The 18,953-nt window shown below is 27.7% G+C and overlaps 1 protein-coding gene across 1 annotated transcript in view; it reads left to right on the top strand.

The window, feature by feature from the left end:
- Positions 1-1,198: 1,198 nt before the first annotated feature.
- Positions 1,199-18,953, top strand: part of LOC129963416 (serine protease filzig-like) — a 29,986-nt gene continuing 12,231 nt past the window's right edge. Inside the window, exons 1-6 of the mRNA XM_056077774.1 lie at positions 1,199-1,373; positions 5,495-5,594; positions 6,735-7,736; positions 10,712-10,791; positions 12,072-12,178; positions 13,512-13,780. Of these exons, the coding sequence (XP_055933749.1) occupies positions 1,323-1,373; positions 5,495-5,594; positions 6,735-7,736; positions 10,712-10,791; positions 12,072-12,178; positions 13,512-13,780 (1,609 nt within the window). The 5' untranslated portion in view covers positions 1,199-1,322. The remainder of the gene's footprint in view (positions 1,374-5,494; positions 5,595-6,734; positions 7,737-10,711; positions 10,792-12,071; positions 12,179-13,511; positions 13,781-18,953) is intronic.

Genomic DNA, 18,953 nt, shown 5'->3' with positions numbered 1-18,953 from the left:
ACACATTCTTTAAGTTGGGAAATGACAGATCTTTGCTTTTCGAGTATCATAGGATATAAAAAGATAGAACCATGATAGCTGTTGTCAGTTAATAATGAACTACTATTCGATTAATGAAAATGTATGTGACTCTGAATCCCTAATCCATGGAAATTCAAACATTTCGCAATCAAATTCAAAACGGATTTCCCATAATCAGAAATTAAATATCATTTGGCAGGCTTACACTCTTGACTTAATGAGAATAAATAAGAGACATCATTTAAATTTATGTGTCTAAGCTGAAACTCGCCATTCATTCAGGTTTTCAATTACAAAATAAAATAAATTTTATTTACATTAAGATTGGATCTATAATCTATATACGCACTATTTTTTTAATGAAACGAAAATATTTTCTTTCATAAAATTCCATTTATGATATTGTTTAACGAATGAAGAATTATAGATTCGAAAAAATATTGTGTGATGGTTTATAAAAGGCAAATATTAATGAAAAAATATATCAGTAAAATTTTACCAAATATAATTCAATGTATTCCAAGGGGTTACAGCGCTTTTGCTGCATCTATTTCATTGACCAAGAAAAAGAACAATAAAATTTTCTGAAGTGTGAAAACTAGCTTAATTCCAAATAATTCTTAGGGTTCAATAGTCTTTGTCAAAAGCTCTTGACATCATTTTTTAATGAAATCCTGTTAGCATCATGCTCCAGAGCGATCAATGATCGCTGAGAAAACTTGAGAGATATTCTTTAGACATCAAACATTTTCATATATCATCTATTTGCCAGTCTAGATGTGACAGGCGACACATTAGAAATCTTCATACATTCAACTATTGAAAACTCTTTCAAGAACCGGAAACTAAAAGTCACCAAATGAAGGGACAGACTTGTCGCCAACATTGTTCCTTGCCCATAGTGTGACTCTCGTGGCTACCACGCAAGACGGATCTCTCAGCGGAACCACAAAGGGAAAAGGTAAACGATGTCACGAAACAACATTCTCAATCTTTTGTCCAGTGGTCCTTCCACATCCGCGACCACACCCTTGACCATCACTTAGAAAGGGTGACGTCACAGCGGAGATGTTCCACACCACAGGTTACTTGGGTCAAATTGCAATATTACACATGAAAATTCCCCTTTAAGTGTTTATACTCCACAAGAAGTCAGCACTTGTGGGAGTATCTTGAATGCACTGAACAAAATTCTGATTTGATGGCGTTTGATGTAATCTTCGAATTTTGGAGGAATATTTAAGGAATTTTAACTGTTTGGATTCCCAATTATCAGTCTGTGCAGTTTTTGCTTTTATTGGATGATAGATGGGTGTTCTGAGTACATATGGATAGAAAGCGAAGTATTCACAGTAAGTTTTTAGTATTCATCTAGATAAGTTGGTATAAATATAAAATAATTTTCTGTCTCATTCTAAAAATAAAATCCATCAAAATCTTAACGAGTAAGTTACACTGGGAAGCGACCATGTTTATGAATCTGTAGATGATTTATTTTGCATGTGTTTTACTTGTAGTTCAGGGATATCAAGCATTTTCTTAAATTTTCTGTAAAATATTAGTGATTGCTGTAAAAGATAGTGTATGCCCCATTTAACAAAACTTATTTAAAACTTCCCGTTGAATATTTTAAAAAGAAAGATGAAACGTGCCCATATTTTTGATTTAGAAGCTTGAATGCCAAAATTATGCACTCTCTTGTATAATATGCATAGTTATTTCTTATATAATTCATTTCATATGTTAATGTAGTTATTTTTATGTTTACTTATATTAAAAATTTTTTTAAACTCAGCATTTATTGTAACGTTTCATTTGTAAAACATTGATAATTGCTAATGTATTTTCCCATGGAATTTTTCAGGAACAAAATATTATATTTCTCAAAAGAAGGCTGAACATATTTCAAAATTTATTAATCAAGAATTAATCTTAATTTCATTACATTTTAAACACTTTTCAAATGAATGAAAGGATATATGAGAAGGCGTTTCAATAGAATTAATTGAATTAAAGATGGCGATTTGTCATATAATTGAGCCAAAGCAAAAAAAAAAGGATTGCAAATATTTTATAAAATGTCGCTATTATAGTTATTATTCTCGTTATTCTAGTTATATTCTCGTGTTCCTTGTAATTATTGGATTAAAAAAAATATTATTAACGTAAAAAGAATTTTATATGAAATTTTGATTTTTTTTGTATTATTTATTTTTTGCTTACTTATTTCAATATTCAGATAAATTATTGTTTTAAAATTTTATTTGATTCGCTTATATTTTCAAAATATATTAAGCAAAAACTGTATGCTTTTGAACTTACAAAAATAGTGGTCAGTTAAAATATCAATCACTGTGAATCAATAAAATTATTTGCAATTCTTCATTTTCGCATGTGTAAGAAATAAACGTAAGAATCATTTTGCACCTAAAATAATAATAAAAAAATAAAATATATAATTATGTTTTATGCCTGATTAAATTTTTTTTAATTTAAAATTTTAACTATAAATAATATTATAATAATTACAATTATGGCAGATTGATTTCATGTAATTATATTCAAATATTTGTAATTAATATTTATTTCAAAAGTTTTTTTTTTCTTTTTGATTTGGTTTTTGAATACACATGTTGAAAATAAAATTTAAAGCTTCTGCTTAGAAAAATTTTTAAACCTACAGATGAAGAAACTACGCTACAATATTATATATTTATTTTTATGGAATAATTTTATGTTTTTAATGCCCCTAAGCAAAAGAATTATAAAAGAAATGAAAGAAATTAAAATAGAAGATTTTTAGCAAGGAAGTAAACGAAAATAAAAACCATTGAATGAAGTTGAATTGGTAAATAAGAAGTCACTGTACACACACACACATATTATATATATACACACACACACATTCAACTTTATTATTAGTAAAGATATTTTTTTTAATAAAAACATCAATTCTTCAGTAAATATTAAAGATAGTTATAAGAAAAATATAATTATTTGAAAAAAGAATTTTAATTCTTTTTAATTTACAAAAGATTGCAATTCAATGCTGAAATGAATTTGAAACAGTTATTTATTTCAGATATAAATTAATTAAACATTTTTAAAATGACATCAAAATATTCAAGAAGCTTGTGCCATTTTCTTTAACACAATTTTTTGCTATTTCGTATTTTTTGGTTTTTAAAAGTTATTTACTTCGTTATTGTTTAATTTTCATAATGTTTTATTATTGTTATAAAATTTCCACTAGAATAAAAATTTATTGTATTCTTAAATTCGTGATTTAGATATTTTTCAGCTGAATGACAAAAGAAAACTAGCACGGTTCGTCACACACGAAAGCTCTCTTACTTTGATTTGTCTTGAATTGTCGTAAAATAAAGCGAAAATAAAACTGAATGCTTTGATTTTTATATGCCATTTTATATCCCTTAAATTATGACACCGGAAACTTACTGTCACTGACCTTCAGACAATAGTGTTTCCTTCAAATAATAATCTAAGTCGGTTTTCAGTTTGAATAATGAATGCATGACTTTCTTTAAATATATTAAATATTAAATAATTATGAATTAATTTATTTATGAGAAATCTCAAAGATATCATTGTTCTTAAAACTAATTAAATATTGATATGACAAAGTGTATTGATAGTTTTGGAATTTCGTTTAGCATAAATACGTCCTTGCATAGTGACGTCTTTGTTAAAAAACAAGAATCATAATTTTAAATATACTTAATACTGAACGGAAAAAAAAAAAAAATCAAAATTCGGTGTTTATTCTTTGTGTCTCTATGGAGGGAAAAAAATTAGAATGTATCTTGTTTGAAAGAAGTATGAAATTTCTTTCAAGAATTTGCATGTTATATATATAACCCTTTGTGTTATATCATTTGTAAACATTTTTTGGGGATATTTACAAATATGATTTTAATAAACTAAAGCAAAAGAAATATATAAATAACGAAATGTGATATATAAATATTAGTTTTCTCAAATCTATTATTTTTTACTTAGAAGTTTGGGTAAAACAAATCTAATAAATTATTACTCTTATATTACGTTTGTTGATGAATCTGCTTAAGTTTTTACAGACATTTGCTGTGTATAATAATCTGAAAGACTTATGTAAAATTCCATTCCTTCAAGATGAAACATACTTTAAGAACAAAAATTAATAAACAAATTCTAGAATTTTATAAAATGTTCTTTGTTTTGGCCACGTAAGTCTTTATTTATCAGAGAAAAAAATCCAGAATGTATGCACTGTCACTTCTACAATTTTCAACTTGTCATATAAACGTTAGGAATCAAGTTGATGCGCGCGTTAAGGAAATAAAGAGAATAATTATTCTCAAGGTAAATATTTAGGAATAAAAAAACATCAACGTTTAAATTTTAAGTAACTTTTTTGTTAGTGGTACGGAGAATTTCAACAGCAAGTAGCATTCAGAGTTCCATATACTAATACTACAAATTTAAATAAATAAAATTTATTTGATTTACTTATTTTATTAACTAATCAATCTTTTATGAGGGAATTATAGCGTTTTAAATTTTACGTTGTAAGATCTAAGTACTTTTTGATTGTCAAAAATAGACGATGTCTGATGATTCTTATGAAAATCCTCTATTATTTAGGAAAAGTGCTATAAATAAGCGGTTTCGTAGTCCTCTCCTGTCCTCGAAAATTTATGTTTTTCCTCTGTTTTTCGCCGCATTAGAATAAATAAAAATAAAAACTCAACCAAGTAACAATTTATAAAACGTTTAAAAGTTTTAAAATGTGGAAGAACGCTTGAAGTGCGTTACGGCCACCCTGAAGAAAGTTTCACTTGAATGCTCTAGATGCGTTACGGACGACGAAGAGGTTAATGTTTTTTTTACAAAAGTTTATAAAAGGATTTTATGCCTATTTTTTACATACCAACTGATGTATCTACAACTGAAGTATCAGCATAAAACATTTGGTTCTTTCAACTGATTTTTCTTAAAAACATCTGAAATTCACAGTACCCGCTATAATGTACAATATGTAATATTTCATAATAATTTTCGATATTTTCTCAAATTTTCCATTTTTATATAAAAAAATTACCCAATTGCAAAAATCTTTTAATACTAAGCCAAGACTGTATTTCTAATTTCTTTTATTTTTTTTCCATACAGGGAAAGAAAATATTGCTTTATAAAAAATAATTTTATGCTTTTTTAAAAGGCCTCTTTATTTATACGCTTTCTATCGTGCGCGTGAATGATGTTAGCCTTATTCTATGAAAAACCATTACTTTCATTCAAAAAAACGGATGTGAGTTTTTAGAAATTTATGATTGGTCTTGAAACACGCAATAGTAAATCTTTTTGAAATCGTTTTTTTCCCAGCAGTTTTTGGAAGAAAAAAAGCGTGTCATTCCGTGAACGGAGGAAAAGTAAACCACCAAATGTAAATTAAAATATGCTTCTGTTTCAGTATCCGATGGGTCTATGGCACAGCTGTTTGTACCTAGTCCTTTTTCTCATAGTGTCAGCAGAGAGGAAGAACTCCACCATCAGATACTCAGACAGAAGAGGTAGGTGAAAAAATTCTAATTATTTCAAATTTTTCTGTTTATTAAACAATTAAACAAATTATCACTATACGATTTAATTTGAATTAACTTATACAATGCCCTGGTTTGTAATAAAACCAATAGAAAAATAAATTTAAGATATGCGATTTAGGATCCCCAAAGTAAATTGTTTCTAAATTTTTCAATTGAAATTATTAATGAGAATTCAGATATTCCTTTCAACTTTTATGTTCATTATTTCATAATTAATAATAGAATCATCGATTTTTTCAATTTTTTTAATCTTTCAATAAGCATTTTATATTTATAGTAAAACTGTTCAAAATCATTTTAGGACTGCAAGAAACAACTAACAACAAAATTATGCCACATCTTTTTTACATACTTTTGTTTAACTTGATTTGTTTCATGTTTGTAAAGGACTTTATATTTAATTCTTTATGTATTACAGATTTTAAAGTTGAAACTTATACATTATCATTGAAAATATATTATTTTAATACTTTCAGAATTAAAGTATTCAGTTAATCGATTAATTTAATTAAATTTTTATTCCTTTCCAATGGAACAACTTAATAGTGAATTTATGAAAAATATATTTTAGAATAACATAATATTAATGTTAAGAGTTTATAAATAAATGTCTAGATAAAAAACAGTAAAAAATATCATAAAAATTATACTTTTAACTACACTTAAAGAAATGCATTTCAAAAACATATTTATTAAACTGGAGATGCATTTCTATATCAAATGATGAATTTAGTTACTCAGTAAATTATTTTAGTCTTTTAAATGTTGATTTGAATTTCTTTTCGTTTTTTCAGATACTTTTGTTTCAATAATAATTTTGATAAATGTTTTTGTAATTGATAATATCCTCCATATCTTGATATTTTTCCTTTTCTAGAAAGCATTTTTCAATATTTATACTTCTGTCTGAATCTTGCTTCTGTTATTTATTTAAACTTGTTAAAAGAATAAGATTGAGTAAAGTTGTTCATAACTAATACAGGAAAAACGTTTCAGAAAACAAAATTTCACGTTTCAAAAATTTAAGAAAAAGCTTAGTAATTTTAATAATACAATTATAATTTATTAAAATGTTTTAAATATTATGTAACCGACGTTTCTTTTTAGGAAAAGCTCTTAAGATATCAAAGAAACCTTGTTCCGACCCCAATGGAAGGAAAGGAATTTGCACTTTCAAGTGGGATTGTATTAATCACAATGGCACCCTTATGGGTACTTGCATGGACGGTTTTATATTCGGAACCTGTTGCCAATATGACTATGATCCCCTACTAGTTGAAGATGCCTTAGACGAATACCCAGTGTTTCATGATTCTAATAATTTTATCTATGATGATCATAGAAATGTCTACTCTACCACATCAAGACGAACAACAACGAGATCACCTACTCAGTCAACACCTGTCCAAATCATATACCCACAACTACAACACCTATCCACTCGACAATCCACAACTACAACACCAATTCGACCTGTTGTCACGACCATACGCTCAACTGCCATCACAAGACCAGCTACCACAACTAGCACTACAACCACTACCACAAGGAGACCTACCGTGACAACTTCAGCCAGCTCGTCAACTGGACTTGTAACTTGGTCATCTGTAGGTCCTACAAGAAGGCCACAACCTGTTCCCCAACGCCCAATTATTTTGTCTCCCTTCCCATTTCGTCCTGGATTGAATTTTGGACCCTCACAGGGTGCTTGGCCAATTGGGATCGCGTTCCCTGTAGATCCTTTTCAAATCAATCGTCCTCTTCAAGTCTTCCGACCGCCAGCAGTGATTCAAACTGCTCAAAGTACAGTGTCTAACAAGACAGTCCCTCTAAGTGGGTCGAATTTTACTATATTTAATGATGCAAATAAACCAGCATTGAGAAATAATTCTTTGACTAATGGCTCGACTACTGTCTCTGTACCAATCCCGCAATGGTCAACAGCTGCATCGGCTACAACAACTAGTTTGCAAGTTATTACAAATAGTATAAATCGCCCAACATCTTTACAACCTCAAAGGCCTGTGTTATTTATTTCTGGAAACAGTTCTACTTCGCAGCAAACAACTAGTACCACTACAAGACGCCCTAATTTGGATTATAGGAGAGGTAAGTGTTTACGTATATAAACAACACTAAATTTTCAATATACAGCAGTTAATATTGAAAGTCAATATAATTTCATTAACAAATGTAAGCAACTGTAAGAATGTCCAGCCCTGAATTTTGTTATAACAAAAATCAAATTAATTCAAAGGAAAATCCAGCATTTTATTCTGTTATCATTATAAATAATAGCATAATGCAGTAGTAAATAATTATAATACAAACAATCAATTATAATTGAATTATAATAGAACACATTTATTTTATTGCGCCTGGTTTAGGTTGTACCAATAATATATTTTCAATAGGAGCGTATTATTTCTTATTTTATAAAAATAAGACTGATCATGTGGGGTTGTATTAATTGTATATTTTCATATTTTGTTCAAAAAATTTGTAAAATAGCTGATTTCATTTCACTTTGCAATTAATTCATTACAGAAATAGATTTATAGTTTTATTTTAAAAATGTTAATTACTAACCGCTTAACTGTTTCTCCCGTACGCCGTACGTGCATCGATTTATCGAATTTAGATAGTTGTAATCAAAAATTAATTCATTCCTAACGATTACAATTCGATATAATAATTACTTCGAATACAAAGATAAATCAAGTATTCAATGGATTTCCATTGAATCAAAATAAGAAAATATTCCCAAAATAGACTGCGTCACCTTAGAAGAAATAAAGAAACGGTTAATAGTTAAAACAGTTAAGTGGTAAATGCATACAAAATAATAATTAAAAAAATAATAATTCATTTTTTATGTTTTGAAAACTATATATAATTCTAAGATATATTGTGAAAATCATGTATTTATATACATAAAAGCTTTGACTTGGGACTTAAAAAAAAGTCATAAATTTCGATTTACTAGCTATAAAAACTAGCTTCAAACTAGATATAAAAGAGCTACGCGAAACCATTTCTTGGCAATCCCTTTTTCGTTTAAAATATTGAAAGAAAAAGATGTTTGATAATAGCAAAAAATAGTTAAAAAATGTTTCCGATTATATCTTACATAAATTTGATAAATACGAAGTTCTAAGATTTACCATTCAATAGTTCAAGAAGCCATCATATGGAAGTCATTGAAAAATACGTAGTTTGCTTTCAAGAAGCCTGTTTTCATCAAATGGGGTTCTCATTGATTTAACCAGATGCAACAGAATTTACCTTACAACTCTACTTTACTGTAATGCAACAGAATTTACCTTAAATAGCGTAACATGGACATTTTGCATTTATAAAATTGCTTTAGCAAAGCGTTTACATTATTCGTAAAATTTTATTTATTTTCAGTCTCATTAGTGTACGACTAATGCAAACTTCTCGATGGCGCTTTGATACTATCAAAGAAATGTTGTTTGTATTGACATTCAACAGTTTAGATGGTCACTCCTTGATAGATTTCATATAACTGCTTATATTTAAAATAATCAAAAGGAAATGGAAAATATAAAGTACAGAAAGAAGTGGAGAGCTTCATAATCTACATACATATTCATCAAAACGAATACTGACCAAGAACAATTTGATACTTGCTCCAACCTATTTCTGTCGTTTATTTGAATTTTCTTCTGTCTTATTATTTGAAGAAAGTACAGAGTGGCCAGAAAGCCTTTCCCTGATTTCAAAAAAATAAAATGTAAAGTACTATTATAATTTGGCATATGGTTATTCGAATCTTGCAAAGATGTTCATAAGTTTTTAATAAAATCTCTTACGTCAGCAAATTTTAGTGGGAGTTCCTTTGATAGTTTGAAGAATGTCAAGACGATATTCTAATTCTCAATAAGTATTGCCCACCATTTCGGCTGTCATACAAGACGCTTTCATCCTAACTTTGAGAGTATCAATACCTTCAATTGGCGTTGCATGCACCCTGTCCTTTATGCAACTTCAAAACTGATATTAAACAATAACGGCTGATATGAATTTATTAGCCGGCGTCTTGGCATAGGGGTCGTGCGTCTCCCCCGTGATCTGGGCGTCCGGCTTCGAGTTCCAGTTGCGGCATGGGTTTTTGTGAGATGTGTGAATGTGTCCCCCTGTTTGAAAAGGGGTTGTGCAAGCGAATGTGACGCGTGAAGTAGATAAGTCGTACTGTTGGCCCTAGTTGGCGCTACTGAAAAAAACAAACAAGAGACGCTCATTCGGCTTAAATCACTGACAGATAACTATCAGTGGTTTTGTAAAGTGCCATTAAGTCACAACAATATGAATTTATTAAACAAGGAAAACACACTGAGTCATTTCCATCATTGATGACATTTGGTAAGAATCGAATGTAAAAATCACTATTCCTGCATTAGTTGCATTATTTATTGAATTAAAAAATATCAAGAAAAAATATTATTTCATAGTAAACCTTTCACATTATTACATTAGCGTTCCTTTGTAATAGTTTTTTGTAATCAGGGTAAAACTTAATAACCATCCTATAATTCCATTTTGATCCAGCGCAATAAGCATGCAAACTTTTTTGACTTTATATTAATCCGCTTATTGGATCATGAATCGCTAATCAGAGTAGAACAATAGGACTTTATCCCGATAGAGACATTATTAAAGGTTTATCATTTAATGATCATATAGCCGTTTAACTAAAAACTAACACCATATAATGAAGTAATAAATGCACCCATATGTTTAATTTTGGTCTATGAACAGAAAAATAATTTGAAGTATAAGCATCTATTTAAATGTTATCTTTAATTCATTGATGAATTCACTGAGAAATACAAATCGCGATATCATTCATATTTATTACCATTTCTATTTTCATTCTTTATCGCAAATGATGCTCCGATAAAGAATGATTTAGTTTCTTGTTTTCTTTATAATAAACAATGTACCAATTGCATGTGTGTCACAATTAAGATATATCATATATTATGAAAAGCTCTTAAACAGTATTCTAAAATTGTAATCAATTTAAATGAAGGAATCTAATATTTTCATTCTATTTTCAGATTGTGGAGTGAGAGCTTTGGGTCCTAAAGGCAGAATCGTAGGAGGACAAAGTGCTTATTTTGGACGATGGCCTTGGCAGGTAATAGTGCATTAATTCTATAGTGCATTGCTTCTTTTTATAATTAGCGCAATTCTTCCCTTGAATGTAAAGTATGTCAATCTTGATTGTTATACACACAAAAGGAGATAGAATATAATGTTACTTCGATTCTGACTAGAGGAAAAAAATACCTTAAGCAAGAACTCCAACTTTTCTATTTCCAAACTTAGATTTGACCAATTATTTTACCACTAATTAACACACACTTCTTCGATTGCATTCGTTTTTTTTATATATAATAATATAGGGGTAAATTCATGAATTCTCCCAGAAATAACTTTATTTCTTTGTCTAATTATGTTTCTTGTCTTTCTATTCTTAAAATGTTTACTGAAAACGCAATTGAAAAATTGCGTAAAGTTTGAAAGATTTTCTCTTCTCCAAAGCTTAAAGATTTTAAAACTCTACGATTAATGTGTCATGAATAAAAATTATACGCTTTCTCTACAATAAACGTATATGTTACATTATATGTTTTATAAAAATTATCTTGCTTTATAGAGAGACAACAGTCCTAGATAACTTTAACTTGAGTCCTAGATAACTAATTGAACCTCATTTCATTTTAAAATTGAGGATTTTATTCTACAGGTAAAAAAGTGTTTTCGAACCTGCATTTTTTTTTTGTTGTGAGAATTATCTCTTATTTACGACAATCGGGATTTGTACAAACTTATAAGGATTTTTCTGGAAGTTTTGTTATCAAAAAATGCAAAATATTTCAGCTTGAATTATTAAAATTTCTAAGTTTTTTAATATGTTCGTTTTATTTTATTTAAAATAATCAGACAGGATAAAAGAGATCCTATCGATTAAAAAATGTTAGAATATTGTAATAATACTTAATAATACTACTTTACTAAAGTATAATAATAATACTTTAATAAGAATTTAATAATAGAATAATACTTTTTTTTTTAAATAAAGAAATTTTCTTATTATTTAATTGATGAACAAAATTTTCTGCAATAAATTTGAGTTAAATAAAGTGATTGCCACAGTATAATTAATTTATTTTTTGTGACATAAATTTTAATTACAAAGTACGCTAATTTAAATCATCACCTTGCATTGACTTTCATATATTTTGTCGAAGTATAAAAATAACCTCGTAGAAAAAAAATGAAAGTCTTTGAAGAATAATAATAGTGAGTTCTTGAAAACTGAAAAAGTTTTTCCAAGTTGCGAACATTGTTTTAAAAAAAGCGTCGAAGGCATTTAAAACAGATGTTCTGTAATGCATTTTTTGCATATTTCAGGTCTTGGTGAAAGAGGCGGCATGGTTAGGTCTGTACCAAAAAAATAAATGTGGAGGTGTTTTGGTCTCAGCAAAATATGCGATAACTGCAGGCCATTGCCAGCCTGGGTAAGTGGAATTTCTTTCAATTTCTGAAGCATATGTATAAAAATTATGGCATTCAACTCATGTGGATTCTGTTGAGTAGCTGCAAAAATTTGAAGAAGTAATAAATCAAACTATTTAAAAAATTTAAGTTATTCTATTATTCATCTAAACATTAAATTTTTAAAATGTATTGATTATAAAAATAGTCAATGCAAAAATAACTCGACTGCATTAAGAAATTCATTAAACTTGCAAATATTTCCAAAAACTCATATCCACTTTATTGCATATATATATATAACGTTTGCTCTCTTGACACAAAAATGTAAAATATTTTACATTTTATTTCAGAATATTAACAACACAACTTTTTCAGCACCTTAAGCCGAAACGACATATTAAATTATAAACTTACTTCAATATCCAGATTAATCTAGAGCTGAAATGCGAGATATGTTGTATCTCACAAAAATTAGAACACAATAATAACAAAGAGTTGTTTTTGGTTATTAAAAATCCTTTAATCACATTTCTGATATACTCCGAAACATAATAGTGTTGCAGTTAAAATTCTTTGACAGAATGCTCGTCTATAACCAATAAGCGTCGTTACATTACTTTTTAATAATATTTATTTTTGGCATATTTTGAATAAAGGGAAGCAAAAAGAGAGAAAGAGAGAGAGAAACGCCAAAGATAATATTTTAAAACCAAGATTACTATAAAAAAATTGAATTTCAAATCTTATCAGGCAATACCACCTTATCTCAATTTTCCGAATTCTACAAGAGGAAGAATCTAAAATAGATGCGGAGGATTTTGATCCTCTATTCACTTTTTTTTTACATATTGGTATATTATGTTTATAAAAAATGTGGAAAATGTCTGGCATATTCGCTGTTTCTTGTGAAAAATTCAAATTTTTATTATTCGGAAAATAGAGAAAGATATTATTGCTTATTAAGAGGTGATTAATGTTATATTTATATACTTTCATTTAATTTGATTAGTTTAGTGTTCTAAAAATGGAATCTTCTAACCGATAATTAATCCTTTTCTATCCTGCCCATAATTCTAAAATTCTTACTTACGCATTATTGATGACATTACACTATTTTCAGAATAAAATTGTCAATTAATTACTTCATTTAATTAAATTTGGATTCCATAAGTATGGCATCATTTGATAGAGAATTTGAAAAATAAAAGATTTCTAAATTCTTCATACCTTTTAGTTAAAAAAAAAAAATAGAGTTATTTGCCAACCGTCAGAAAAGCAATAAAATATAAAATTTTATTATACAATAATAAAAATGTTATTTTAAAAACAATTATTAATTAAATTTCTTTTCAGGAGGTTTCTATCATCTTTGGTAGTTATCCTGGGTGAGCATGACATACTAACAGATCGAGAAAGGCTGAAGCCCGAGATGCGCCGAGTGAAACGGATGATAGTCCACAGACATTACAATCCGCAAAATTTCGATAATGACATTGCACTTTTAGAATTGGACCCTCCTGTGATATTCCGGCCTCACATTTCTCCCATTTGTTTGCCGGAACCAGACGAAGATTTTACTGGAAGATCAGCTTTTGTGACTGGATGGGGAAAAACGACTCATGGTAAGTAACAATATATGATTTTATTTTGCTATTACAAAATTTCCTCCTTTACTTTTCTCATTGCGCCTCAGTTGGTGTCGCCATCTAGGTAGTAATTATCAAACTAAAATGCAAACCATTCGAGGATCATCATTTTGCTTGCATTTGATAATAATCTGCAAGCGATATAAATTATTGTAATCTCTTTTTAAATTTGTAATAAGGAATTTAAAGAAATAAAGTATGCTTTTATTCCAAAAATTTGCAGCAAAATTTAAATTTTGATTTAAAGACAGTTAAAAAAATTTTTTAAAGTAATTTTTCTCTGTTGAACTGCATTTTTTAGTTTCTGCATTTAAATAAAATAATTATTTTAGCTTTTATGTACTGTGTGTCATATCATGAAAAATTATATATAAGATTATATATAATAATTTTTATTATAATAAGAATGAGTTCGTTTAATCTTGAAAATATTTGCCATAATATGGAAATATGTAACAATATTTATTTAAATGGCAAAAATACAGATCTGATGGTATTTTGTATCGGTAAAGGATTTTTTTAATGATTTTCTATGAAAAAAAGTTTAGTAAATTTTATTAAACTTGTTCTTAAAGAAAATTCATAATTGTTGATATACTATTTTATTTACTGCTTTCAGATGAATATTAAACTTCTATTAACTGTTAAATACTAAAACAGAAACTTCAATTCCAAAGTACAGATAGAAAATGATTCCAGAAATGGAGAATTTTTTCAGAGGTTAATCTCTGATTTTATGTGATAAATCATTTAGGTTTCTCATATTTCAAACTGAAATATTCAAGCTTTCTATTTTAATGAAAATTATTTATATTCTTCTGCACCTGTTTCGTTTTAGAATTTTACGTGTAAATCTTAGTAGATGAACAAATAAATGGATGATTGACTTATTGAAATGAAATAAAGTAAAAAAAAAAAAAAAGCAATTCCCATCTTACAGTTTTTTCTAAACAATGAAATCTGAAAGGCTTTCTTATTTATAGAAACAGATAACAAATTCTGAGGAAATACGGGACAATTAAACTCAGGAGAAAATTTTCCATGCGTTTGATTAACTTTACAAAAAAGAGGAAAACAAATCTACTTAAATAAATACTTTATCTTTTCTAATTACAAATTTAGTCAACAGATGGCAGCAAAACCGAATTTAAATATGTATTTCTCTAAAAAACGTATCGCTTAAAATGAAAAAGAGGCAGGTTAAACAAACCTTACATTTTTAGTTTCACAATTTAACATATACTTTAATATTTATAGTAAAAATTAATTGGGTAATAGTTGGATTTAGAATATATGGAAATATAATTATTTTAAAATTATCATTTAATGTTCGATAAAAAAATAATTTAAATGAGAATTTACATTTGTCTTTCTTGATTATTTATATTAGGAATATTTTGCATAACAGTTTATAATAAAAAAACTTGCAATTATTTAAGGCATGAAATTTCAAGTGATATGAGGGAGAATGGAGCATTTGCTCATACCATTTTTTTTTTTTTTTTTTTTTATTTATGCTTGGAGTTAATGATCTAACCTTGAAAGGTGCATTCCTCTTGACTATTTTCTTATTTAAAAAAAAGTGATTCTCGGAAATAACATTTTCTATTACTTCCATTAATTTATAGAATTTTTTTCTTCAGATATCAAAGAACTTCAGAGCAGAGATGATTTGAAGTCAAATCTGAAATGATCGAATTTAAATAGTTTTGCAAATTTCACAATGTTCAATTTAAGGTCAATGTAATTAATTGTTTGTAATCATAGTTAGTAGCAATTATAACCAAATTATAATTTCGATTAGTATTAATAAGCGATTCATTACACTGAAAGTAATAGATGGAGAATTTATGAGGCTAATTGGGAACAATGACAGCATTATGCATTTGTAAAGCCTTTTACAAGAGGCGTTCCCCCTCATGCTTAAATAAGCTGTCTTCGAACAGCGGACTTGTCCGTGGCAAGTGCCATAAGAAACAACAACATAAAGCCTTAGGGAGCTGATAAACATTTTTTATGGACTTCCAGAGAAACACGATAAAACTTTTCTGCTTTTTTTCGATGGGATTTTATAACATTCACTTAAACAATGCAACATAGTAAAAAAAAAAAAAAAAAAAGGTGAAACCGAAATATTCCTTAATATTATTATTCATTCTACATCGCAATATAAGTAGTTAAGTTATTTATTTCTTGGATTTGTAAGATTTAATTTTTAAATAATTTATTATAAGATAGGACGTGATATTAAGTCTAGGAACACGAAAGTGTGTTTTCTCAGTAATTATTATTTTATGCTAAATTAACAACTAATATTTTAAAAGAATCTACCATATAATTTACAAACATGGTATTTTGCCTGTATGGAAATTAGTTATTAATAATGATTTAATGATGATTGATGTCTAATATAAAAAAAAGCAAGAAAAACTGATGCTAAGAAAAAACAAACAGAAACATGATACTAAAAGCGAAGTTTGGAGATGTGATTGCATCTGTTTTCAAAAAGAAACTTGAGAGGCGAAATGCAACTGTCTCCGTCAAGCCATGGTTGATTTTTCAACAAATATTGATATTTTAAACTATTAAATTGAATGAATGATTTTTATAATTCGTTCGTCGGAGGGACCGATGGTATTGACGGTGGCCAGATGAATTTGATAATTTTGAAGAGCACCAGTTCGACTAAATTATAATTTGGTTTAATTTTTAACAGTAGTACACAACTGCCGAGATTTAGATAAAACTTGCATTATTAGATCTTATTGTTAAGTGGAATTTTTTCAGTCCAATTAATTGTCAGAGAAAATTAAAGTGGAACTTCGACTAACTTGGGGCTCCGACTTGAAATGGGAGCTCTATTTCTTTTATTAATTTCAAATAGTAGTCTTTATTAATCTTAAGTTTCTAAATTTTATACATTTCCTTTTCACACCTAAATTTTCTACCATTTCTATTTTTTTATAAAATACACATTTTCCAACTTTTTCCTACGGAATAGAATAATTATAAATTATTTCAAATTGAAAGTTTTAAAATAGTTATATTAATTTATGTGCAATATTCCATAAAACAAAACATAATTTTATTGAAAAACAGCAAAAAAAAAAATACTTTGGGATAGTCGGGAATAGGCTATTAAATAAATTCTGAGGCAAAAAGCAAAATATTATCATTACAGATATATTCTCTTCAAATCAGTTCGTTACTGTGATTAGAAGCCAAAATACATGTTCCCAGTTACTCCATAATTCTAGAGTAATTGGAATCATTTCAGGCTAATTATGATTATCGCTGTATTGCTGTAATTAAGACTTTTTAGTTAACGAATTAATTTGGAACAAAAATACTATTTAATGAATCCTCTAGAGCATCAAGCTCTCACATAAAATGCAGATTTATTTTGCTTTTCATAAAATGTTGAAGAAAATGACAACTTTTGTAAAAATCGCTTCAATTACTCTTACTGACTATACTGTCAGAAATCTGACATAAAAATCCAGCACTAAAATAAAATAGAATATGGAATTAATGCAGTTAATGTGTTTGTTACTAGAGAGTCATGTTTGTCATCATACATAAGTAGATAAGTAGAATAAATAAAACTATCAATAAGCATGTTGATTTATAACATCTTCTTAATTTTCCAATCATAATAATTTTTATCAATAAATAGATACAAATTTATTCCATAATATGTTCATATACTGTTTTGATAATTTTCCGTTTATTATTCTCAACATTTATTCTGATGGGCTTATAAATAATTGCACTGTAGTTGAAAAAAAAATGAATTAGTCGAATTTGGCCACTAAAGAAGCGACTTGGTAGATACTGTAACAAAGAAAGAATTAATGAAGCTTGTGGAAATTAATATTGCAACTTAATATTGAAACCAATTTACAAAGCTTTCAATAACCAAATCTTTTAGAACAATTCCAAAGCCGATTGTGCAGAAATTGACGAAATATCACTGAAATAATAAAAGTTTGAATGTTTAGATGGTTAAAAAAATAGAATGGAATAATTTTTTAAATGTATTTTAATAATTTATTAAAAATTTTGAAATTTATTAATTAATTTTTGAGTTTTGAAAAGTTGACTGTACTCCCTCTTCTCTTAAACAATAAGAGTGCAAAATTTGGTTGAATTCGAACTAATTTTTTAAGAGCATATTGTAAAATGGACAAAGGACTGAAAAAACTCATGCATGCATGCATGCACGCACGCACACGCACGCGCACACACACACGCACGCACGCACACATTGCGAGTCCTGAAACATTCTATATATGTCCGATTAATGAAAATTCAGAACTAAAATCACTAAGAATAAGAAATTCTTGAAATCTTTAGAATTCATATATAAATGTCATATAAAATATTGATATTCAAAGATATTTTATTGAATCACAGTTGAAAATAATTTCTCGATTTTACATGAAAATTGCGCTATTTTTCTATGTTTTCCTTAAATATATAATAACTGGCTGAACGGCCTTATATAAATTACCTTTAATTTATAATATATATGGATTTCTGTTTATACAAAAAGGAATTACTTTGCTGTTTTTAAGCAAATTTGTATAACAGGAAAATGTCATTTCGTTCCTCGTTCTTTCTTGAAAACTATTTCGTAAATTACAAACAAATTATAAGTGAGGCAAGAATATCATTCAATTGGAAATTTGTATCTTTTCATGTACAGAAGAAAATTAAACAGTCTAAACTATTTGTAAGGACGTCTTATCAATTCATTGAAAATATATTTATTTCAATGATAAATAAGACGTTTCTTTTGCAAGTCTAGATGCTCAAAAAGAAAACGCTTTGATAAACATATATCTGAATATTGACAGAATGAAAAGCACGCATCCTTTGAGAATTGTAAACAAATATCTAGATTGAAAAGATTTCGTCAAAATGTTTTTATTGTTTCATCGCGATAATATTTTCTTCTTGTGAAAAAAAGTATTTCATGACATGATTGACGATTTTACATTAAAGGGTTTTAAATCTGTTCTACGCGTATTATCTCTTCGATGTTTCATGTCAGCTGAAATTATTTTAAAGTTTGCGTTTAAATCATGAAGTTAATTTATATATAATTTAATAGCAATAACGGAATTTGCAATAAAAATAAAAATGC

The sequence above is a fragment of the Argiope bruennichi genome, chromosome 1, assembly GCF_947563725.1.
Source record: "Argiope bruennichi chromosome 1, qqArgBrue1.1, whole genome shotgun sequence".
Classification (NCBI taxonomy): Eukaryota; Metazoa; Arthropoda; class Arachnida; order Araneae; family Araneidae; genus Argiope; species Argiope bruennichi.
Note: the sequence above shows the minus strand (reverse complement) of the source record. Positions and strands in the feature narration are given on the sequence as shown.